The 26,410-nt window shown below is 35.9% G+C and overlaps 1 protein-coding gene across 1 annotated transcript in view; it reads right to left on the bottom strand.

Moving 5' to 3' along the window:
- Positions 1-769: 769 nt before the first annotated feature.
- CWC27 (CWC27 spliceosome associated cyclophilin) overlaps positions 770-26,410 on the bottom strand; it is a 218,161-nt gene continuing 192,520 nt past the window's right edge. The window contains exon 14 of the mRNA XM_063454063.1: positions 770-1,087. Coding sequence (XP_063310133.1) covers positions 919-1,087 — 169 coding nt within the window. The 3' untranslated portion in view covers positions 770-918. The remainder of the gene's footprint in view (positions 1,088-26,410) is intronic.

Genomic DNA, 26,410 nt, shown 5'->3' with positions numbered 1-26,410 from the left:
AAAGGGAAACAAAAGTGAAGATCAAAATGTCTTTAACGCAGTGAAAACTAAAACTAAATAAGATGCAACAAAAGGCTCAGGCTAAACACAGCATATTAAACACAGGCTGAACCATCACTCATTATTTCCTTTGAAACACGTAAAGGGTTTATTGGGGTACTAAGTGAGAGTAAATAGATATTTTTGCTTATGTAATGCAACTTTTTTAGTTTAATGCTCTGATTTTACCTAATCAACTTTGATTTTATCTAATGAATATTCAAAATGTCTGATTATTAGAATATAAGAGTGTGTCACATAGAACAAAGAGAATAAGAGTTTTCAGTACCAAAGACAGAATACTCAACATATAGATCTATATAGTACTTTGTTCTGTACGCCAGTTTATTACCCAACATGAATTCCCTAATCTATCTTTTTGTTATTTTATTTTTTTAGATAAGCACTGGCATTGGCTTTTATGTTTAAAATATAGAAATCTACTTCCCAGTGTTGTTGCTCCAATTTGCTTTCCTTCAAATGCAGTAAAGATTTCAGAATGCCCTTGAAAAAATAGTGCTACTTTAAAATAAAACGCGCTGGGGAGACATTCTTTTCAAGTAACCTCCAATAACCACCACATGTCTGAAATTAGAAATTGTTACATACAGCACTATAATCTATATAGTCTGCCTTCTATCATGTTATTGGGGCAAATTCACGTTCACTTAGACAAAAGATTTTTGATATGAACTAAAAAGAAATTAGACTAGTTTAGATGTATGCAAAATTATAATTAAATATCACTTTAATCAAAATCTTCATAGCTGTGACTAAACTGAAAACAGAACGTCATGACAAATTAAGAAATAACAGCAATAAAAAAAAATGCAGCCATGCTAGGTCAGTTACATGGAATTAATGCGTGCAATATGTAATTTATCTTCTTTCTTTTTTCTGTTTCATTAGCTTTTTGCTTTCCTCTCTTCTCCTCTTATTGACTGGATTGCGCGGGTCATATATTTCAAATGTGTCTTCGTCCTGCATGTTTGCATCTTTCACTTTTCTACCTTTTTCATTTTCGTCAAACTGGAGAACGTGGGACAACCTGATGTAAAACAAGACATGAATTAAATGAAATAGTTATTTTATAACTGATGCTGTTCTCTACATTGTGTAAGAAAATGTGCTATAAGTTTCATAAATAATTATTTTTTTCATTTAATTTTTATGCTATGTTTCTATATCATACTATACCTCCATGTTGTAAAAACCAAAGGAAAAGTTACCTGTGCTCTCTCCTTAATCCCTATGTATATTTAGACAAATGGAGGTCATTTAGTTACTCCAATGGCAACTGGAGGGAAGCCCGCCTGCTAAGGGGCTTCCTAAGCGGGTCCTACACTGACCCTTCACCTTGCTTCCTTGAGCTTCTATATAAAAAATACCCCATTGTGTCTCATTAGAGATATCTTTGCCAGAAGCTCAAGGAAGCAAGGCTCAAAAATTCAAGTCCTATACTACTGGACAAACCTATAAGTTACTTACTGCTCCAAGTCTGCCCACTTACCAGGTATGAATTTCTATTTGCCAGTCTGTAACTGCCACTCACCAATGGCTAGTGAGTGGAAATCGTGAGCCATTACAGTGGGTGTGAACCCAATAGGTGAGCTCAATGTCTAGGCTGTTGTTGCATTCTGTGCTCTATAAGATATAGCGCCCAGCATTCAGGGAGGGGGATTGATGCAAGAGAACCTACTGTTAGAAAATAAAGGAAGCACACAATTAACTTAATCTATACATTTGTGAGTAATACAGTTAATACACTGTATATGCAATTGCTTCCACGTCTTCTGGATAAAGATATTTTGTAAAATTCAAAAATCTTGATTCAAGGATGCTAAATTGGCTTGAATTACCATATGCCACCTCCAGGGTTTGTTTTTTTCCTCTAATGCCGAAATTTGAATCTTTAGCTGGTCTAACCAAATACTGGTTCAGAATAAAATGGAAAAAAACACCATAGAGAAGTCTATATCTAGAATCCCTGACACCGTTACTTGTCAGTAAAATCGTACTAATTTGTTGTTGAAAACCTATGGTACTTTATCTTAGTTGTGTTACAGTTTTAATTGTTTTTTTCTTGCATGTTACAAGAATGGCATTGTAAGGCATATGGTTTATATATATATATATTCTGTACTTGCCTGGTTAGACTGCCAGCCCAATATTCTGCATGTGTATTATATATGGCTCATTAAACATCCACACCTTTTTTCAGTAACGTTAGCAAAATATTCTGCAACTGCTTAAGCAGCAATAAACAGAGACCACCTATTTTTTCACAAGGGCGAGGTAAAAATGGCTTTAAATTCCAGAAGAAAAAGTAGACTATTAATAGTAGAACCAGAAACAAGTATTATAAAATAGAAAGTAACATTTTCAGTGGTAGTCCAAATTCTTAACAACAAAAATATAGTCAAGATAGTACATAAAACTAATTTTTATTTTACTCTGAATATTTAAAAAGCACATGCCTGTGTTCCTAAGATGTAGCATTTAAGTTAATACAAAACAAGTCCATATTAATATAACCCTTCGGTGAATCTCCCCCCCAAAAATATATCTAAATTTCACAATACACCAGAACTATCAAATTGTATAATTGACTAGTAAAGATAAGGAACACACAATTACTAGAGTAACCAGAAAACAAGCTCTGTAATAACCTGGTTCTGCAATAGTCCCATTATTGGATCCATTTCTTATTCACGCAATGAATATGTGTCCAAGTTTCAACTTTTATCAAATTTGAAGACCAACAGAGAATGGTGTGTTTAGCCTAAAACGTTACAGCTGTGATGAGGTTTGCCAATTCTGCGCACTGCACTAAGTAACAATATTTTTAACATGCGGTGGAATGGAAAAGTCAGTATACACTTCTGTTATTCAGAACACTGACCATACTTGAAGCTTGTCCTAATTGGTCTTTGTTTTGGTTAAACATTGGTTGAAAAATTAGATGTATTTTATCTCAAAAGTTTTCTTTGGCTTGGCTGGGGTGTCACGTTGCCTGTAATCTTCTAATCCCCACTGCAGTGACACCTACAAATGAGGCAGAAATGATCAGCTGCAGGTTTCCTTGCTGCTGAGTACAGCCAAAAAAGTTATTCATGACTCTTGCAGATGTTGCTTGATACCACTGGGGATTTTGCAAAAACTCAGAAAAATACTAGCATAGTCAGTTTGGTAATTAGAATTAGAAATGCCAGTACTGACTGATGGAAGAATGAAAGCCATTTGTAAACAAATTTTAATGAGTAATTACATTTAATTGAACGGACATTGGTAACTCGCCAAACTAAACTGTTTACAAACAGCTTTGTTTTTCACTGTAAGGCCATATTATATAATTTTGCTACAATAACTGATATGTTTTATCCAATATTTACAGAAAAAAGTGTGATATGTGGTTGAAAAAAAAGCAAAAAAATTAAAAATAAAATACCATTTGCAAGAAAATGGTAAAAAAGAATTTTTCACACTATTAGACTTCGAATAAATAATGAGAAATTAACATTGATGACCAGCTGAAATGCCACAAAATGAGACAAACCAAGCAACACATTTCTAGTTCTAAATAAAATAAAAAAAAAACTAAACAAAAAACCCACAAACATAATGAAATGAGCAGGTTGCTAATTTGGCCCTTTACATTACAAAAACCTGGGAAAGCTACAAATGGGATATTGATACACTTGGAGAAAAAGGTCAACATAGTTTGGGCTATTTTACTACAATTTTGCACATCTGGTTTATGAAATCTGGAATAAAATGGAACGCGCGTGTGAAAACTAACAGAATTTTTTATAAATTTTGGCATGAACTTAGTTGAAAAAAATGGGTATCATGATATGTTTCAAAATACACCATGTAACATACTCTTGAGTATTTAGTTTTGCAAATGATAAAACTTTATGAGATAAGTTGAACCAGTGAATTGCTATAGTGCTGTAAAATGAGACATTCCAGTTACAATTCCAATTTTTGATGTTACAAATCTTAGTTATTTTGCAGCAACATAAACCATTCCAAGCACTACAGTGCTAACATATTTTACCAATATTAGCGACAAAATAGCTATACAATTCTGCTCAAAAGAAAACGAAGACAGGACAATATGAACTAGTGAGCTGCTACATAATTCAAGGAAAATAAGTCTACATTTTAATCTTTCCTTATTGCACGGGGTGTTAAATAGAAGTTCCTATGTTCTACTTTATTAATTGCATGACAGAGCCTGCAGCATTTACCTGTGTGTGATTAAAGTTCAATTAATTGTAAACACACTGTGCTGTAAGATTGGTTGAAAAAAATAAACCTTTTTTAATGGAGGCTGTGTGAGTCACACTGAGGGGAGGTGTGGCTAGGGCTGCTTTATCAAAGTGATTTGCAGAGAATTGAGCAGTGAGACTGCAGGGGCATGATCTATACAAAACATGCTTCATTAAGTTAAAGTTGCTTTTCTTCCTACAGTATCCCTTTAAATATTTGCTATTAAACTGTAAAAAATGTTATGAGATCGTGGCTAGATTGTTAAGTATGATTATACTCTGCACTTCCATTAGTGTATTTAAAACATAAAATTCCCTGGTCAATTCACAGTCTAGAAAATAACACACAGTTTGAAACGCTTTGCTGCTGCTGTCATTTCTGACATGTAACTGAAAAAAAAAAAATATTCTAGGCATATGACACATATGATACTCTGGAAAGCAATATAAATTAATGTAATTCCAGGTACTTTTTTTTTTTTTAACCCACTGAATGTAAAGTTTGAATATATATCTATATTACATTACATGTAATCTCTTCTTGTCCCTTAAAAATGTATAATGCATAGGGCATCTCATTTTTACCTAGGAGGATAAAGGATCTGTGTGGATGGGAACAAGGTAACGGTGGGGGTGGCAACAAGGGAGTGGGCAGTCAGTACAAAAGAGGGAACGTATCAGCCTGTCATGGGTGCAGGACATTAGGGAACCAACAGCTCCAGGATTGTAGGGATGTATGCGTGGGTAGACTAATCAAAGACAAAATTAGTCATGTAGCAAAATTACAGAATTAATCTGGTCCTCGTATCTGTGAATGAAAAAAACACTACCAGGCAAACCAGACGGCAAATCACATACATCCCCCTTCGATATGTATGGGGGGGGGGGGGGAGGGGGGAGGGGGGGAGAGAGGGGAGAGGGGAAAGGCTTAATTTCAAAGTATTAATGAGAGACTCACATTTTAAAAGACCACTGTAGGCATTATAACCATTTCATGTAATTGAATTGCTTATAGTGCTTGGAGTCCTCTAGTTCAATTCCTCCATTCAGAGTTAAAACATTTTCGAGCAGTTTAATACTAAATAAGGTCCCTGGCTACTCATAGCCCTGCTCCGACTGGAGGTATGGCTAAGGCAGCAACTACACTTCTTCCTTCATTGCAATTGACACTGCAATGAGAGCTGCGATAGGCTGAAAATGGTCAAACAAAAAAATGTGTCATTATTGGTGGAAGATTTCTGTCGTAAATTATTATATTCAACATATTAGTGTAAGGTAGACATTTTAACTTGCCTTGTTGATAAGGTTAATAAAAAAAAATGAAAACAAAACATTTTGATTTATAACACTAAACAGAACTCTTGGGCTGTATTTATTGTATACCTAATGTGTGATATTATAATACTTGTGGATTACTGCCCAGAACTCATACATTTTACATTTCCTTTTTATAGCAAAACAAACAACATGACTAGTTCCAAAGGATTTTTCTTTTTTTTAAATTCTTCATCTGTTTGTCTTTCAACATGCTTGACTCACTAAATTTTTAAACAAAACAGCTATTGTGATTTTCAGCATAATAAACTCCTGACCTATACCCCTCCATAAATCACAAATTTTAGTGAATTGAAATACACCTTGGATTGTACAAAATCCCAGGAAAATACAAACAATGAACTGAAAATAATGTGTCTACACAAGTGAAAGTATAATTATGATTATTATGTCGGACTGTGACATAACTAACAAAAAGTCATCATAGAAAATGTGGATTGTGAATAACAAGCAGCAATAGTTTGGTATTCACATTGCTCTATTTCTATATTTGTAAACCCAATAATTACATATTAATATGCTACTCAATTGTAGACGGTTTCCTCCCTATCTTGTTTTGTGTTCTTGAAAACTCAATAAAGATATGTAAAAAAAAAAAAAACATAAAAAAAAAATAACTTTTGCATGCCGTAACTTTTCAAGTGGACTCCAATGCATTTTAATTTAAATATATTATATTGTACAGTATGGCCATGTTTGGTATTCACTTTTTTTTTTATCTACTTTGTTATCTTAAATGTATAATGTTATCTTTCTATACATTTTTTTCTTAAACAGCACACAAGACAAATGTAAGTCTATTCTTCCCAGTTACATAAACCTGACCTTAAAGGAATACTCTGAGCACCAAAACAACCTTAGCCTAATGAGATAGTTGTGATATTTAGATAATGCCCCTGCAGTCTCACAGCTCTCTACCATTTAAAAGTTAAATCATTTTCTGTTTATGAAGCCCTAGTATTACTTCACTTGACTGTGACTCACACAGCCTCATGAAAAAAATGGTTTAATTTTCAATAAGATTGTACAGCACAGTGTGTTTATCTCCTGCACTGTTAATTGAACTTTGCTCAAAAAAGTTCTTGCAGACTACAGAGCAGAAAATAAAAAATTCTAAATTAAAACTAATTTATTAGATCTGTCTCTTTACAGGAATTGTGTAGGGAGGCTGTGTAAGGTAGAGCTGGAGCATTAAAAAGTGATTTACTCCTACATGGCAAAGAACTGAGAAGTGGACATGATCTATACACGTAATTAAACTTAGAGTACACCTTTAAAGCACGCTGGCTTGACTGAGTTGTGGGATCATGCCATTAATATTCGGCATACATATAACACATGTACATGTATAGTTGTTTGTTTTAGTTTTAATATTTTAAGCTTTGACTGCAACAAAAAACAAATAAACAAACACATTTATATTTATTTGTATCATTTGAAAAAATTAGTTGTGCTAATATTTTTTAAATGCACCAATGTAAACACCAACTTTGAAATTATGTTCACTTTTAATTTTTGCGTAGTGCAAATTTATATAAAGTGTAGAAATGTGCTGTCAAGTAGACAGAATATCTCTAAATTCCAAACCTGTGGACAAATTAGGGGGGTAATAATCCTAGATAGGGTCAAATATATTGAAGAGGCAAATAGAATATTGGGGGATAAGGGCATATATTGTAAATTGGAAGTAAACCCAACAGAACCTTTTAAAAAAGGTAAAACAACGCCAAGAAGTGTTGAATAAAATTTTAAATAAAGATTAGTTTAATTATACATATCTATGTTTAGTCAATCCCCCCAGTTGTCCTATCATTAGTGGAATTGGGTCCTTCACCAGTAATATTTCACAATATGTGTACTACTTTTTACAAAATTATGCCCAGCTGGCTCTTTCATATTTGAGGAATTCCTCACAGATCATGAAGTAACTGTTGTCTATTCCCTGAAAGCAGGAATACTGGTGGATCACTTTGGATGTAACATTGTTATATACTGTAACGGACCATTAAAAAGGTACTAGCGCAGTTCAAAGAGTTATGGACCAGGATATAGATATGAATGTAAACCATTAGAAAGTTATTTTGGATTATATTTTATAAATTTTGACCCACAGCTACTTATGGTTCCAGGGGAAAACCTTCATCAGTTAATCAGTTGGGACTGTGAAGACTATAAATAAGAATATTATCGGAGAGTCTTGAGCAGCTCTTAAAATAGTCCAAGTGAACGAAAGGAGTTTAGCTTGAATGAGGATTTTGCTCTACTTGGAAAATTTGTAAAGCATTTTCTCATAGCGTGGACATTTCCACTTTCTCCTTCATTGAGAAATCTGAAAGACCGCTGCAGGGGTGTACTGAGGGACTATTAACAGGAAGCTACTGGCCTTTGGACTTCAGTGCTTTTTGCACAATGTATTGCTCTACCTTTCTGAGTGTATTAACCCCTTCACGACGGGTGACGGACGAGGTCCGTCATCCAGGGGATACCCTTAACGACGGATGACGGACCTCGTCTGTCACGCGGTAAAATTAACCCCAGATCGCCGCAATCGTGGGGTTAATGGTGCTCCGGTCTGCCTCTGTATTAGAGGCAGACCGGGAGCACCGGATCGGGCTGTCCCAGTACATGTGCCCGCTCTGACAGCATGTCTGAGCGGGCACATGTGCTCTGCATACTCACCTCCACCTCCCTGCACTTCCGGGTTCAGTGTGAAGTGCAGGGAGACGGATCTTCAGTGATCCTGCCCCCTGGTGTGTAAAAAAAAAGTTAAATTAAAATCCCACCCCCCTTTACCCATATTAATAAAAAAAATAACCCCTTCCCTGCCAATTGATCACTGACTACAGTGATCAATTGGCAGGGATTACATTTTAATATGATCTGATTTTTTTTTTTAACCCCTGAGGGTTAATTCTTTTTTTTTTAACCCTCAGGGGTTAAATTTATTTTATTAATTAATTTAAATATTTTAAAATTATAAATTTAGCTAGCTGGGGAGGGTGGAAGTTAGTGGGGAATTGGGGGATTTAGTGTTAGGCTAACTAGGGGTTAACGTTAAAAAGTTTTAAAATAAGCTTTAAAAAGTTAAAAAATTAAGTTAAAAAAAGTTTTAATAACGTTTAAAGAAAAAATAAAAAAAAATAAACCCTTTACCCAGTCCAAATAAAAATTAACCCCTTCCCTGCCAGTCTATCACTGCCTACAGTGGTCAAAATACAGATCACAGTATTATACTGTGATCTAATTTTCTTTTTAACCCCTGACGATTAACTTTTATTTATTTTTTAACCCTCAGGGGTTAAATTAATTTAATTAACTAATTTAAATATTGTATAATTAAATATTTTGCTAGCTGGGGTGGGTGGGAGTTATGGGAAAATGGGGAATTTACTGTTAGTGCTGCTTACTGCTAGTTAGGGGTTAACGGTAAAAGAAAAAGCTTAGAAAAATGTTAAATCTGTAAAAAAAGTTTTACGAAAGTTTAGGAAACTTTAAAAAAATGAATAAGCAAAACAAAAAAGTTTAAAAAATAGTTTTAAAAAGTAAAAAAAGTTTTAAAAAGTTAAAAAATTAATTTAATAACGCTCATTACCACTACACCTGGTACAAGCTAGCGGAAAAATGATCCCACGCTAAGGTTCAAAATATGCCTTTTGAAATACCCTGGGATGTCTTCTTTAAGAAATGGTATGGCTTTATGGGGTATTTGGATTATATAGCCTGGTAAAATACTCTAAAATGGGACATGGGCACAGCGTAAAAATTTAAAGTTTGAAAAAAAAATGGAATGGCTGTGTCCCAAATGTGCCCCTCCGATGTCCACATATACCTGGAAAAGGTACATACGGGGGTATTTTTGTACTCAGCCGACATAGCTGAGCAACATATAAAGTATTATAGAGTGGTGGTACACATAAGGTTTGCAAAATATACTGTGCAAACTCACTTTGTGTGTCAAAAAGGCAGAAAAAACGCTTATTACCACTACACCTGGTACAAGCTAGCGGAAAAATGATCCCACACTAAGGTTCAAAATATGCCTTTTGAAATACCCTGGGGTGTCTACTTTAAGAAATGGTAGGCCTTTGTGGGGTAGTTTGAATTTAAAACTTACGAAGATGCTTGGAAATTGCACATAGGCCCAGCGTCAAAATTCAAAGTTCTGTGAAAACTGATAAGGCTTGGTCTCCAATATGCCACTGTAGCTTCACAAAATAGTGCCAAAGACATTCATTGGGGATGTCTTTTTACTCAGAAGACTTAGCTGAGCATAATTTGGAGGTTTTGAACTTAGTGGCACATATGAAATATACAAAATGCCCAGCAAAAATGCAATCCGTATGTCAAAAAATGCACAAAATTATTTTTTACCACATACTTTGGCATATATTGGTGAAAAAATGGGGGCATGCTAAGGCACAATATGCACCTTATGATATACCCTGGAGTGTCTACTTTTACAAATGGTAGGCCTTTGTGGTTTTTTTTTTGAACAGTCAAACTGTTATAATACCCCAAATGGAAGCATAGGCTCATTAAATCCATCTCTCAAAATTCTACTGTGAATACTGAAAAGGACAGGTCTCCTGTATGGCACTGTAGCTTCACGAAATAGTGCCATAGACATACAATGGGGGTGTCCTTTTACTCAGAAGACTTAGCTGAGCATAATTTGGGGGGGTTTGAACTTAGTGGCACATATGAAATATACAAAATGCCCAGCAAAAATGCAATCCGTATGTAAAAAATGCACAAAATTATTTTTTACCACATACTTTGTCATGTAATGGTAAAAAAATGGGGGCATGTTAAGGCACAATATGCACCTTATGAGATACCCTGGAGTGTCTACTTTTACAAATGGCAGGCCTTTGTGGGGGTTTTTGAACAGTCAAACTGTTATAATACCCCAAATGGAAGCATAGGCTCATTAAATCCGTCTCTCAAAATTCTACTGTGAATACTGAAAAGGACAGGTCTCCTATATGGCACTGTAGCTTCACGAAATAGTGCCAAAGACATACAATGGGGGTACCGTTGTACTCAGCAGAAGTAACTGAACACATAATTAAACTTTGTACAGGAATAGCACACACCAACTTTACAAAATACACATGAGAAGTTCTTTGTTATAAGTTTGTGTGCGAAAACCCCCAAAAAACACAATTTAACTCCAATATTTAGCAGAGGTTGGCGGTAAAATGGCTACGTAGAAAGTGTCAAAACAACCTTCGGTAAATAGCCTGTGATGTCTACTTTATATAAATATATACTTTTGTGTGGCAATTTTGTTTTATTTTATGGCTATTAGGCTTACAAGACAAACATACCAAATTCTAAAATCGCTCCACATTAACATTTTATTTTACTCCTTGTGCTTTGTGACCTGTAACTACCAAAAAAAAACTGAAAATCCCAGACACATTATATATTCTGTAAATCAGAACAAATAAATGAATTTATTTTTAATTACTTTCCTTAACCTGCACTAATTATGCACACATTATGATTGCAAAAACTGTAAAAAAACAATATTTTTCATTTTTTTTGCATTTTTCTGTATTTTTTTATAATAAGTAAGCATTTATATATATATATATATATATATATATGTTATATCAAATTAAAGCCCTTTCTGTCCTTTAAAAAACAGTATATAATATGTGTCGGTGCAATAAATGAGAGAGATGCAAATTGCAGTTGAACGCAAACAGCAAGAAAATGCAAAAATTGCTTGTGTCATTAAGCGTAAGTCAAGCTTCTGAAGCTCTGTCCTTAAGGGGTTAATGTTTTTTTTTGTATATATTTATATTACAATATATACTTTTTTTAACTTCTATGTTTTACTCTCAATGAGAATTTGCTGTACATTTGACAACTTTGGATGTAAATAGTATCATAGCCTTTTATGCACTTTTATTTTATGATGATTATTCTTATTTATATTCATTGCGTCAGAGATACTTTTTTTTTGTGTTTAATTGCTGTGAAACGGTTTTAGAGCAATTCAGCCACATTTCACAAAATGTAGACACTTTTTTTTCCCTTTCAAGCAGCTAGTGCTAGTGTAGTACTTTTTAACTCTTGTAAAACAAAATTAACGCTTGTTTTATTTTGTTTGAAATTAAAGAGTATTTTAATAGATGTAAATGTTGGGGGTAGGGTGACAGCCTCAACACATCAGCAAATAGATGCTATTAATAGTGAGATCATATTTAAATGTAAACCAAATTTCCATAGGAAAGGAAATTGTATTGCCATTAGCTAGTACTGGATGGTGTTGTGTTTTCATGGTTGTAAACCCCCTAATTTTAACATCATTTACAGATGGGACCAGGTGTAAGGTCCCATTAGACATATCACACCAGTGTAACTAACCTGTTCAGTGACATGCCATAGAGCAGAATGTTCTGCTTTGAGGCAATGAGCAGCATGTTCTATTCTGTGGTGCTTATAATAATACTAATAATAAAAAAAAACCCAAAAAAAAACACAAACATTTCAAGCATCATTACCACTAGAGCATGTTTTAGTGATTATGGTGCCAGTAGTGCCCTGGCATCTCACTATTGTAACTAGCTAAACCATTTAAGAATGGTTTACTTCTTACCTGGAGTCAACTGGATGCTACACTCCACCTTCACTGTGTTCTAAGGAGAGTTGGAAGCTCCAAAGCAGGACCTTCCGTTAGCTCTTCTGAGCTAGGAGAAGAATATACACATTCTGCCACAGACTATTAAATAAACCACAATCTCCAAGCAAGGTACACCAATTTCTTTTTTCAACAGTGGTTTCCTGCAGGGTGCAAAAATCCAAATCTATTTAAGGTTCAGCTTTCTTTAAAAAAACATATGGTTTATTTATTCCAATTCTGAAACATATAAAGTTGGTAATTTACCAATGTGGTTTAATTAACAAACAAATCTAAAACCTGCTCCCCTAGTCGATAGGTTCCAATGAATCTTCGACATCTGTCTATTTTGTGATTTTTGGGAAATTTTAATTTTTAAAAATGTTTCTATTACTTTGTTTACTAAAAGGGCTTTTTTTTTCTTTTCATCATTTGTTTATAGGCCATATTTCTTCTGAATGAAGCCCTGCAATGCCGGACTCACATAGAGTGCTTTGTGCTCTCCATAGGAAGTAGTGTAGTTGGGGGGTGTGGCGGACCTGGCATCAGTCCCTGGACTTGCTCGAACCCATATTGAGTTCTTGCGAACAGATCCGTATCCCCATGTTTGGGAACAGAACAGAACAGAACTTGTGTGGTCCCCCTGTTATTGACTTAGAACACTGACCACCCCTGGCTGTTAATCGCAATTAAGGGACATTTTGCCTCCCAAACACAGGCAGCGGTACTTGGTCGTCGAGTGTGTGGAACCAATTTCGGCTACATGTTCTCACGAACCCTGGTCAAGATGGTACTGCTGCCTGTATAATTTCCCGATCAACTACATAAACCACGTTCGGGAGATATGATCTACCAACTGGGGGAGCGTTCGCTACCTAAGAGCCAGGGGGATCGTTCATGCAGGAACTCCTAAACCAAGACGGGCCATTGCCCTGAATTCTCTGGAACTCTTTTAGGTCATCACCTTGCGGCCGTCTGGAGAAATCTTCTCCCGAATAGCGATCTCGTTCCACCAAACCAATCTGAACGCTTTTCAGATATGTTGTGCGCTCAGATACTGGGTATTTGGGGATTTAAGAATTTTGTGGTTCCTGTAATGTTTTATGATGTTTTTGGGATGTTTTATGAATTTCATGTAACAGAGATAATTGCGTTATCTAAAATTCCCAGCTCAATTATCTCTCAGACCCAGAGCATCTTGGGAAAATTCCCTGTAAATTTGATCTGGAGACCCCATACTATGGGGCTGTGCATATAAAGCCGTGTGAGGGCTAATAAAAATCAGTTGACTCCAAGAACTGTGTGTCGCCCAGTTACTGGGGGAATGGGCTATATTCACTAACCAGCGCTTCCCTTCCCTCTCCAGAGGATTTCAGCTGAGATATTCAGTCTCAGCACTGCAGCTCCGCTGCAATTGGTTGGCAGCGACGGTATCCAGATCTCACAGAGGAAGGAAGCCAAGGTTCGGTGGATAGCGACAGTGCGACTGGAAGGCGAATGGAGACAAATTACTCCGTTCTCAAACGAACAACATTAAAGGAACACTATAGTCACCTAAATTACTTTAGCTAAATAAAGCAGTTTTAGTGTATAGATCATTCCCCTGCAATTTCACTGCTCAATTCACTGTCATTTAGGAGTTAAATCACTTTGTTTCTGTTTATGCAGCCCTAGTAACACCTCCCCTGGCTATGATTGACAGAGCCTGCATGAAAAAAAAACTGGTTTCACTTTCAAACAGATGTAATTTACCTTAAATAATTGTATCTCAATCTCTAAATTGAACTTTAATCACATACAGGAGGCTCTTGCAGGGTCTAGCAAGCTATTAAAATAGCAGGGGATAAGAAAATCTTAATTAAACAGAACTTGCAATAAAGAAAGCCTAAATAGGGCTCTCTTTACAGGAAGTGTTTATGGAAGGCTATGCAAGTCACATGGAGGGAGGTGTGACTAGGGTTCATAAACAAAGGGATTTAACTCCTAAATGGCAGAGGATTCAGCAGTGAGGCTGCAGGGGCATGTTCTATACACCAAAACTGCTTAATTAAGCTAAAGTTGTTCAGGTGACTATAGTGTCCCTTTAAAAGAGATTTTGGAAGCAAGGAGTAAGGTAGCCAGGAACAAAGCGAAAGCTACTCAGACAGCAGTGCTACACCTCTACCAACTATGGATGAAACGGAATTCCAGAGGGAAGTAAAGATAAGGCTGGCAATATGGGCTATATTCGTTAACCAGCGCTTCCCTTCTAGCTCCAGAGGAGTACAGCGGAGATATTCAGTCACAGCATTGCAGTTCCGCTACAGGGGGTGTTGGCCGGATGACCCAAGGTATGAAATCAAACCATTCTAAAACTCCTTTTAATAATGAGGTTGCACCATAACCACTTTTGTTTTTATGCACATTCCTCCCCACCACATGTTTAGTAAATCCACCTCTTGGAATCTGTAGCAAACAACTGAATATAAGAATTGTATTTAAAAACCTTTAACCCCTTAAGGACCGGACTGTTTTTGCGATGTTGTACATTTGCGACCAGGCATCTTTTTACACTTTTGTGGTGTTTGTGTTTAGCTGTAATTTTCCGCTCTCTCATTTACTGTTCCCATACAAATTATATATTGTTTTTTTCAGGACAAAAGGGGCTTTTCTTTACATTATTTATATAATCTCATGTAATTTAATTTTTAAAAAATGAAAAAATATGATGAAAAATTGAAAAAAAAAACATGTTTGACTTTTATGTGAAAAATATTTTACTCCTCTACAAAAGCGAATGAAAAAAAACTGCTAAATAGATTCAAAATTTTGTCCTGAGTTTAAAAATACCCAGTGTTTACATGCTTTTTGCTATTTTTTTGCATGTTATAGGGCTATAAGTACAAGTAGGATATTGCGGTTTCAAAACATACAATGTCACTATTGATACATTTTAAAAATGTAACACTATTATCTGTCATAAATCGCTGAATAACACCCCACATGTACATATTTTTTTTTAAAGTAGACAACCCAGGGTATTCAATATGGGGTATGTCCAGACTTTTTTAGTAGCCACTTAGTCGCAAATACTGGCCAAAGTTAGCGTTCATATTTGTTTGTGTGTGAAAAAAGTAAAAAACTAAACTGAACGCTAATTTTGGCCAGTGTTTGTGACTAAGTGGTTACTAAAAAAGACTGGACATACCCCATTTGCAATACCTTGGGTTGTCTTCTTTTGCAAATGGTATGCCATCATGGGGGTAATTCTCATTCCTGGGCTACCATACGCTCTCAAAGGCAACGTAACCAACCTGGCCATTTTCAATGTAAAAATATTTGACCCATATATTTGACCCTGTAACTTTCAAAAACGCTATAAAACCTGTACATGGGGGGTACTGTTATACTCAGGAGACTTTGCTGAACACAAATATTAGTGTTTCAAAACTGGAAAATGTATCACAACAATTATATCATCAGTAAAAGTGCTGTTTGTGTGTGAAAAATGCAAAAAAAGTCACTTTCACTGACAATATCATCGCTGTGATATGTTTTACTGTTTTGAATCACTAATATTTGTGTTCAGCGAAGTCTCCCGAGTAAAACCTCCCATGTACAGGTTTTAGGGTGTCGTAGAACGTTACAGGGTAAAATACAGTGATAGCAAATTAAATTCTCTGGACTTTCGGCCTGGGTTGGCAGGCAGGTCCCTTAAATTGCAATCAATAAAATAACTTAATTATGTAAAAATATTACATAAATACGCACGTAGAATTTAAATATATATGCATATTTATATATTTGAAGTCTACGTGTATATTTATATAATTATTTATGTAATTTTGTATATGGACATATGAATAGTTCGTATTTTTATTTATTTATTTATATATACATAGATATATATATACAATTTCATTCTAAGTGTATTTTGATATAAATATATATTAATATCAAAATACAGTTAGAATAAAATTTCGTATAGATATTTAATTTTTTTAAATTTGTATTATTTTTACATGTTTAATTTAAATTACTTATTATTTGTATTTTATAATAATATATATATAAAATATATATAGTTATTATATATATTATATATATAGACACGTGTGTAATTTAATTATAAGTGTATTTTTATATTAATATATGTACATATTAATATAAAAATACACTTAGTATGACATTATATATATATGATATATAGACATATTATATAGGTATAATATATGCCTATATATCATTTATATATATATATACACATATAGAATTATTATTTTTTTATTAACTTTAACTTTATTTTTTTTTATTTTACAGTTGCAGGGAGACTGCCTGTCAGCACAGACAGTCCCCCTGCAGGCAGACACATGGACACCTATTGTGACCATGTGGTCGCCCAGTTGAGCGATCACATGGCCCCAGGGGTCCTAATAAGCCATGGGGAGACTGTCTGGGCTGCAGGCAGTCTCCCCACAACGGGAGCACCGCCGATCGCCACCGGGGGAACGACGGCGATCGGGTAAGTACATCTTAAAGTTAGGACGGTTCAGGACCGTCAGTGGTCGGCAATGGAAAAATGCAGATGACGGTCCTGAACCGTCCTCCGTCCTTAAGGGGTTAAACATATTATGATTAATGTATATATTGCACTATATATCACTAATAAATAATTTTCTCAACAAGTGTGCAGAGGAGGAACCAAGAGTGATGGTGGAATTGTTTGTTTAGAGTGGTAATGCATAGAGACAGAACATGAATGTGCAAAGAGGAGGCTGGCACTATTAAATGAACAACACATTACATAAGATACATGTAAAGGAATATGTTGACAATGGTTAGACATCAATGTTCCAAGGGGTGTAATGGGATAAACAGGCTCTATAGTTCACCATCTATTCCCTTTCAAGAAAATAAGGCGCTTCTTTACATTTTTATGAGTTTTGAGTGAAATGACACGTTTAATGATTTGATTAAAAAGAAATGTCCCTGTAGTATGCAACTACAAAATAATTCTGCTGTTCTTTTGACAAATATGTATGGGCTTTCAGCATCAATATCAACTTTTCCGATTAAATATTTTCATAAGACATACTGTACTTCATATGGAATTATCCAACAATAGAAAATGATTAGCACCTATATCAGATGCATATTCAATCAACTCAGTTTATTACTTTCTGTTGAACTATATAAGTGTAAAGAGGCACATTTTAGACATTGACTGAATAGCCTACACTTTCAAAATATGATTTCTAGTGTCTGACCTGTTATGACTCAGGTCGTCCCAGGATCAATAGCTACTCAATATCGTATGTTTTAATTTTATAGTAGCACTTTGAGGACAGTTTGGCCTAATTATCTACTGGTTTTGGTTCTCTTGTGAGTTTGGTAGAACAAAGTGAGGGACCTAAGCTTGTAAATGTGATAAATGAACAACTGCAACCAAAACAACTTTAGAAAAATGTATTTAAAATGTATTGGCATAACTTTTTTATGAAGCCTTTTTTCTTCAATTCCAGTTGCGCTGGAATGGACTATACAGACACACATATGGGCACACTGGCTGAGGCTGAATTTCAGGCTGCCCCATTAATAATTCTATCTTACCGAACTAAAATGTAGGCAAGGTGCTGGTAAGTGCAAAACAATATTATAGATCTCGCTCTCTTTCTGTATCGTTGTCTATCTATATACCTATAAGCAGGTTCTGACTGGCCATCGGGAAACTAGGCAAATGCCCAGTGTATTGTGATGGCCATGTGCCAAGGCCAACAGAGTAGATCAAAAGATTTCCCTGGCCAATCTATGCCGGGCAGCACTAACCCAGAATGCTCTCTGTCCCTTAATGGACCAAAGAGGAGATCAAAGATCTCCCTCACCAGCCCAGCAAACTGCAATGTCAAGGGGGTGGCCTAATACAGTGGGGGGAGAGAGGAGTTGGAAAGTCTATATTGCTCTAGCCTCCACCTCTATCACTACCCCTCGTGAGCTCCAGCATGTACAGTGTCAGAGCCTTGCCGTGGTAACTCTGACATTAAATGTTAGTGCCGGAGCTCCAAGAGTGATAGATATGTGTGGCCTGCTTTAAAAGGCATTGTGCGTGCAATGCTTTCTTGTTAACAGAAAGGAAAGCCAGTTGGACTACCAGGTATTTGAAAGCCTTCCTCTCCCTGCAAGGTAAGATCATTGAGGGGGAAATCATTCTTTTTTTTTATATAGTAAAACAAAAATAGCAAATCACCTACTGACACAAAGGTACATCACTATACACACAGTATACCACCATACACACTACACACTGTATACCCCATGCACACACCATCACATCTACACATACACAGACTATAGCAGCTATACACATATATACATACTACAGCTCTTAGATACATGCCTACCTAAATACAGCAAATTCTTACTTGTATTCAAGTCTGAAGCTGTAACTCTGCATGCTGTTTGCCTCAGAATAGCAAGCTGTCTGCTGACATAATCAGAAGTGGTGGCCTAATCCAATTACAGTGCTTCTCCATAGGATTGGCTGTGACAAAGAGGCAGATCAGGGGCAGAGCCAGCACAATTCAAAAACAGCCCTGGCCAATCAGCATCTCCTCATATAGATGAATTGAATTAATGTATGAGGAAAGTTCAGTGTCTGCATGCAGAGGGAAGAGACACTGAATGTTTGGATGCATTCAAGGCAGCCATGACCCAGGAAGGATCTCTAACAGTCATCTGGGGAGTGGCCAGTGAAGTTATCACTAGGCTGTAATGTAAACACTGCATTTTCTCTGAAAAGACAGTGTTTACAGCACAAAGCCTGAAGGTAATGATTCTACTCACCAGTACAAATTCAATAAGCTGTAGTTGTTCTGGTGACAATAGTGTCCCTTTAACAATGGACGTTTATATGCAGCCTTTTTTTTTTTTTTTTTAAACCAAGCATTGTTTATGTAGGTGCTTCTCCTTACAGGGGATCCAAAAGGTCTAAAACATAATGTCTGTGCTAATTTATATGTCAAACTCGGAATGCTGGGATAGTTGTCGAAACATATTTTTCTCAGAGTTTCCAACTTGAGATATGCAGGTGATGCACAACAGTAATTTTTCTAACTGCTCTCTGGATATTTTTTACTGTGTTTGGTCTCACCACAATTTACTAAACACCCTACTATTAGTATGCTTAAAGGACCACTATAGTGCCAGGAAAACATACTCGTTTTTCTGGCACTATAGTGCCCTGAGGGTGCCCCCACCCTCAGGGTCCCCCTCCCGCCCGGCTCTGGAAAGGGGAAAAGCGGTAAAACTTACCTTTTTCCAGCGCTGGACGGGGAGCTCTCTGCCTCCGATCCTCCTCCGTTCCGCCCCGTCGGCTGAATGCGCACACGCGGCAAAAGCTGTGCGCGCATTCAGCCTGTCGCATAGGAAAGCATTATCAATGCTTTCCTATGGACGCTTGCGTGCTCTCACTGATTTTCACAGTGAGAATCACGCAAGCGCCTCTAGCGGCTGTCAATGAGACAGCCGCTAGAGGCTTTGGGGGAAGGCTTAACCCATTTATAAACATAGCAGTTTCTCTGAAACTGCTATGTTTATAAAAAAAAGGGTTAACCCTAGCTGGACCTGGCACCCAGACCACTTCATTAAGCTGAAGTGGTCTGGGTGCCTAGAGTGGTCCTTTAAGGGAAACAGGATTTTGGGTAACAATGAAGTACAGACCTTCTTACAGGAGGCTGTTTGTGTGGTATGTATAAGTAGATAAATACACACCATATACGGCTAAAATGCTTTGCTAGCCAATTATATTATATAATGCTACACCCTGCTCTCTTTTTTTTTTTTTTGTTAAGATTCCCCCAACCCCCTCATCTTTGCAGTAAAGTAATCTTGATAGTCTATTGGGAAACTATTTCAATATATTTCAGGCACAAGAGTGAAAACTAAAGCCATATGTTCCAAGATTAACAGTCTGCAGTGTATGCATCTCTTTTGCAGACACGCTTTTAGCCTATTACAAATCACAGAAAGCACATAAAACTTTAAGCTGCATTTTCCTAATTCAATTACATACTTACAATTTTCAGGTCTTTTCTAAAACTCCAAATGACAGAATAAGGCAGTCAGACCTGTTTAAAAGTGGAAGTTCAGTTTGAAGTACTAAACCAATTAAAGAACGGTATGTGTGGGGAGCCTGTACAGCAGGCACTATGAGTTGTCAAAGTGTATGACATTATAGAAGACTCTTTATTACACAAAATTCTGATATTATACATTCTGAATTGTACCATATAAAATGGGACAAGCAGAATTTGCGGGATCATTTAGATACAACAGCCAATTTAGAGAACCAAGTGAATCAATAGGTATGCTTGTGCTGTTCAAAGCTAAATGGAGGTAGCTCTGCCCATAACAGACCGTTTCAGCTGTGTTCTTGCATGGGAAAGATTGGATGAGTGCATCCATGTTTGGGGATTATTACTACCATGGTTCGATTCTGTTCCAATGACATAACTCCGGCGTTGGGTAGTAGGTGAGTTTACTTTATTTTTTATTAATAAAGGGTTCCCTTAATGTAAAAAATAAAAGGAACCGTTCAATGTTAAAAATAAATACATTCATTTAAAAGATTGGAATTCCATTAAGTCAATAGCTAAAATGCCTTTCTATGAGAAAAATCTGGAAGAAATGGAATGCTAAAATTATGAACAGAATGACCATGCAGCTTTAGTTTGGATGGAAATGTATATGCTATTGATGAATATATTACATTTACTTTTTGAATGTCAGTTTCACTATAAAGGATATCAACTAAACTAATTTAGAGTGGTTTTAAAAAGATGAATATTTTTGTCTAACTGTATAATATTTAGCATTTTCAGACTGTCTTTCAAGCCTAGTCACAAGACACTACCCAAAATATGGAATTTAGAACACACTTAACGTAAAAATTGGGTCATAGAAATTAAAACTATAATTGCTGGAACATAAGAGACCGCAAAAAACCTAGACTAGGAAATGTGTGTTTCATACATAAAGTTCTATTTTCAATGCTTAGCGATGTTTTTTTCCCCTCAAAACATATGTCTAGAATTATACATAATTGAAAAGGACTCAGACTCTTTAGCAATCAAGAAAAATGTTGTGGTTGGTCATTTTTGTCAGGTATGATTTTTTTTTAAAGACTTTTGTTTAATCAATCTGTATTTATCGCTGAAGCAGAGAAATAATATGGAATGTACATTATGGGTGTCTAGGTGGGAGTCTTAGGTTACATTTGAAAAAGAATCAAGTTCTAATATGTCAGTAGCACACAAGATAGAGACAAGTCCTCATTTTAATACTTAAGTATCGCAGTCCGTAATAGATTGTACAGTCCTCTATGTATGGGCTTATATGTACATGTGCACAGAATTTATTTCTAGAGGAATATAAAGGAAATTTTGCAGGTAACTAAATGGGACTCTCTTCAGTTCAAGGTTTATATAGTGCCTGATATAAAGCAGCTGTGACATGGAAATGTGCTAAACGAAGAACCTTATTTAAACATGGCTATGCAGATAGTCCCATGTGAATGAATGTCCCATGTAAGAGGGTAAATCTCTAAGAGCAGGCACTAGGTTTGTCTAGAATATGATCTATCAAAATTGGCTTATTTTGCAAATCGTGAAACGATTTGCAATCAATTTATGATCATATACTGTAACAGAATTTTTACCTACATGTGTTCTTAAAACATAAAACATCGGAGTCCTTGACGTGATGGTATGGCCTCCACAGAGCCCAGATCTGTACATCATTTTACATAAAGAAAAATAAGCAAATGAGGCTGCCTATGCCACCAAAAGAACTTTTGTTAGTTCTCTAAAATGTTTGGAACAACCTACCTGCCGAATTCCTTACAAAACTGTGTGCAAGTGTACACAGAAGAATTGAAAGGAAATGATGGTGACACCAAATACAGATCTACCTTAAATTGTTCTTTTGTTCAGTCATTTTGCATTGTGCTAACTGATCTAAATAAACTTAACATTTCTATTTTTAATAGACAAACTTTTTTTTTTTTAAAGCACTAGCATCATTTTCTTTAACATGTGCCTGGAACTTTACAGTAGTAACAGTCAATTCTTGAATATCATGTGTTGGAACCAGGAAAAATAGGCAAGCGAAAAGATCTGAGTAACTTTGATAAAGGCCGAATAGTGTTGGCTAGACGACTGGGTCCAAAAATGGCACGTCTTGTGAGGTGTGCAGTGTTTTGTAACTGCCAAAAGGGGTGCAAGGAAGGACAATTAATGTTTTCTTGATATAATTGGTGAAAGATACGGGGTGGGAAACTCTTATTTACATGTCTGGAAGATTTGCCTAAAAGCAACTCCTTTCTGGACTGAAGTCTGATCCTTTTTCCACTTATTTGGGTCGCTATTGACCTGCAGCCATGTACTTTGCAATGCAACATTTTTCTAGTACCTTTATCGTACGCTAAAAACAAATGGCGTGTCAAAACAGTTTTTAGCTTAGACCCATTGTAGGTTACTAGATATTTAAAAAAGTCTAACCATGAAAAGCATTGATGACTTTGTACATGGCAGTTCACAAATCTTTCATAACATACAGTAATCGTAGCTTAGCTCCCTCCTTCTATACTTGTTCTTACTGTATTACTTCATTATATAGTTTTTTTATTGCCCTGTTCCGCTTTATTTCCTCTGTTGCACTCTTTACAATCCCGAATATGTAATATGTACATCTCTATGCGTTACTTCATGCTTTTAAGTTATAGCTATCATTTCTATTTTAAGGGAAAGGTAGTTAAGAACTTTAAAACCAAATTTATGTAGAAAGTGACATTTTCTTTATTTGCATTTCAGCAATGATGAATACTTAAAATACAATTTTTTGTCTTTGCACAGACTCTCCAGAAATTATTAAGGACTAATTCACAGAAGTCTCAATGTGGACAAGATTACATTGCACTTTACCCCTAGCCTTTCCTCTAAAAGTTTTAGGCGGCAGATGCCATCATAAGGAGAGGAAGTCCAAAAGCTTCACATTGTCTTGCCATTACCCACTCACAAAATAAACATGGCTTCCTGCTAACAATCTCAAAAGACACATCTGCCTATAAGAAAAAGGCAAAGATACACAGAAGCATTTGCTCTGTAGTACAGTTCTCTACGTTACATTTTTTTTTACAAAAAAATAAATAAAAAAATATGTTCCTTAATTTTAATCAGCATTGCATTTTTAACAAAATGCCTCCCAAGAAGTACAAAAACATAATGGATATATAACAGAGACTGGCTAAGGGTAACTCTGGTCTACAAATCTAATTATTAGAAGGATGCAGGCATTCAAATGAATGGAAAAGTGATGTCATAGTCACGTCAGATTTTACAGTCTTGGTAATACATATGTCAAATTCACTTCAAATAATGTTTAGTGATGAAGTCAATCTGAAAGAAAATACATTTTTGCCTGTTTTAGCTGGTAAAGTTGTGCATTATTATAATTTAATTCAGACACTAATCCAGGGAATTATTTGATTTACTGTAGACTTGAGGGTGATTGACTACTTTGTGCTTTATGTATTTCATAAAATCAATAAATGTTGGTTCAGGACTCCAATCATTCCGATTTCAGAGGGACAGTCCTGTCATCTCGATGATGTTTCCTGGTGTCCTGCTTTTGGGGACAACAGGGAACAGTCCCCAATAAGCCTAGAGCGAGCGCATAATTAGACGCGCTAATGCTATACTAGTGGGTTGGCCTACTTGATTGGCAGACAGATCAGTTAATTCTACAAAAGTATGGATGTATGTTAGTCTGAGAACAGTTTGTAAAAAATTGTAAAAGGGCAGCTATACCTCTTCAGCTAAAATATAAACATATAGAAAACTATTTATTTTTTTCTGATGAAATAAAAAAATAAATCAATTAAAGTTTTGAAGGGAACTCTGATGCACTTTCGGCAAGGTTTCTATGCAACATCACAATTTAAAAAGAATAATCCCTCTGTAAAGATCAAGTATGATAATCAAAGTTTCTGATACTTGAAGATAATTCCTTCCTTGGTTAAATTTAACCTGATTTCCTGCTGAATGCTTTTTAATTAAACGGAAACTACAATTGCACATTGTGAGTGCCAGAGGGGTAAGAGAGTCTAAGCTCTGCAATATCGTGAATATCCCACTGGCACTCAAAGGATTAAACAGTTTGAAATCCTTAAGTGAAATGAAATGTTAAAAACCTGTTAATTCCATTGTGATTCTGTCTGCCATTGCCAGACATTTTTCAGACCATTTGTTAAGTGTTTTACCTGACACAACCTCGAAGTCTGCATAGATACTGTGCATATTTCAGCACTCAACTAGACATTGATTTAGAATGACCTGTGTGCTCATGGAAATAGGATTTTATCAAAACAAACTTGAATATCACGCACACTAATTTTCTATGACGCAAACACATTGTACAAATTGGTAATTGTTTTAAATCTAATAGTTGGCTACTTATAACACAATATTTTTTTAGGATACAAGTAAATGTGTGTATGTATCTATGTTCCTTTAAAGGGACACTCAAGGCACATTCAACTCATTTAAGTGGTTATGGTGTCTGTAGACTCCAGGTACTACCCACTGTTCAGCATCAAAATCAGTTTGCCACTTAAGGAAGCTCGCTGGGTGCCATCACCAATTACAAGGATTTCCAACGACAGCCATTGCCTTTGCATGGCGGTAAATCCTCAATGCCCTAAAATAAAGGCTTATCTACTATCCTGTCTTTTAGGACATTTTGCAACAGCATGTGTACATGGAGCCGGACCTCTTTAACCCCTTAAGGACACATGACATGTGTGACATGTCATGATTCCCTTTTATTCCAGAAGTTTGGTACTTAAGGGGTTAAAGTTGACATCATACCGGGCCAGGGGGTGAGAATACAGGGTAAAGTGGGTAGAGCTCATGAAGTCTGGGGTGATAGGGCCATCTTTAAACTTCACAAGCCACCACTTACTAGACATAGAAATACAAAGCAGCAATGGGTGAAAGTGATAGCATAAAAACTATAATCTATCTTAGCCTATAACTAGCACCAATCACTGACAGACTAAAGCAGAAGCATTAGCTCAATAAATAGAGATGGTATAGTAAAAATGTGTACTGATAATTATGATTCATCTTGCAACACTGTTCGGTGGACAAATTAGACATACAATTACAACATTACAAGTTTGACATGCAGGAAAAAGAGATGATAAGGGCCCTTCTGAAATCAGCTTATAATTTAAAGAATGCAAGGCTAACTTACTCAAAAGGTGATGGTCAAATGGTAGAGGGAGAAGGAAAAGTTGGAATTAGTGAAAGCTAAGGGAAGACGAGGCAGGTTTAACCCCTTAAGGACCGGCCTGTTTTTGCGATGTTGTACATTTGCGACCAGGCATCTTTTTACACTTTTGTGGTGTTTGTGCTTAGCTGTAATTTTCCGCACTCTCATTTACTGTTCCCATACAAATTATATATTGTTTTTTCAGGACAAAAAGGGCTTTCTTTACATACCATTATTTATATAATCTCATGTAATTTAATTTTAATTTTTTAAAGAAAAATATGATGAAAAATTTAAAAAAAATACGTGTTTTTTTACTTTTACTTGAAAAATCTTTTACTCATCTACAAAAGCGAATTTAAAAAAAACTGCTAAATAGATTCAAAATTTTGTAGTTTTTTTTTACAAAAAAATAAATAAAAAAATATGTTCCTTAACCCCTTAAGGACCAAACTTCTGGAATAAAAGGCAATCATGACATGTCACACATGTCATGTGTCCTTAAGGGGTTAATTTTAATCAGCAACTACAAACCCCTGCTCCGGACCCTAATTACGGAGATGGAACAGTGGACAAACAGGCCCATATCCTGGCTGGGGCGCATAAACACTATAAAAATGAATGTGATGCCGAGGCTTCTGTTCCTCTTTCAGGCACTCCCGGTACGAATCTCCCGGGGGGGCCTGACAGGCATACAGCGGGCGATCGACTCCTTCATTTGGCATAATAAACGCCCGAGAATGGCACGCACCCTCATGTACAGACCAAAACTCAGAGGGTGACTGGGACTACCTAATGTATATAATTATTACTTAGCGGCACAGCT

The sequence above is a fragment of the Pelobates fuscus genome, chromosome 5 (genome assembly GCF_036172605.1).
Source record: "Pelobates fuscus isolate aPelFus1 chromosome 5, aPelFus1.pri, whole genome shotgun sequence".
NCBI classification, from domain to species: Eukaryota; Metazoa; Chordata; class Amphibia; order Anura; family Pelobatidae; genus Pelobates; species Pelobates fuscus.
The sequence above is the reverse complement of the archived record's forward strand: the minus strand, read 5'-3'. Positions and strand labels throughout refer to the sequence as shown.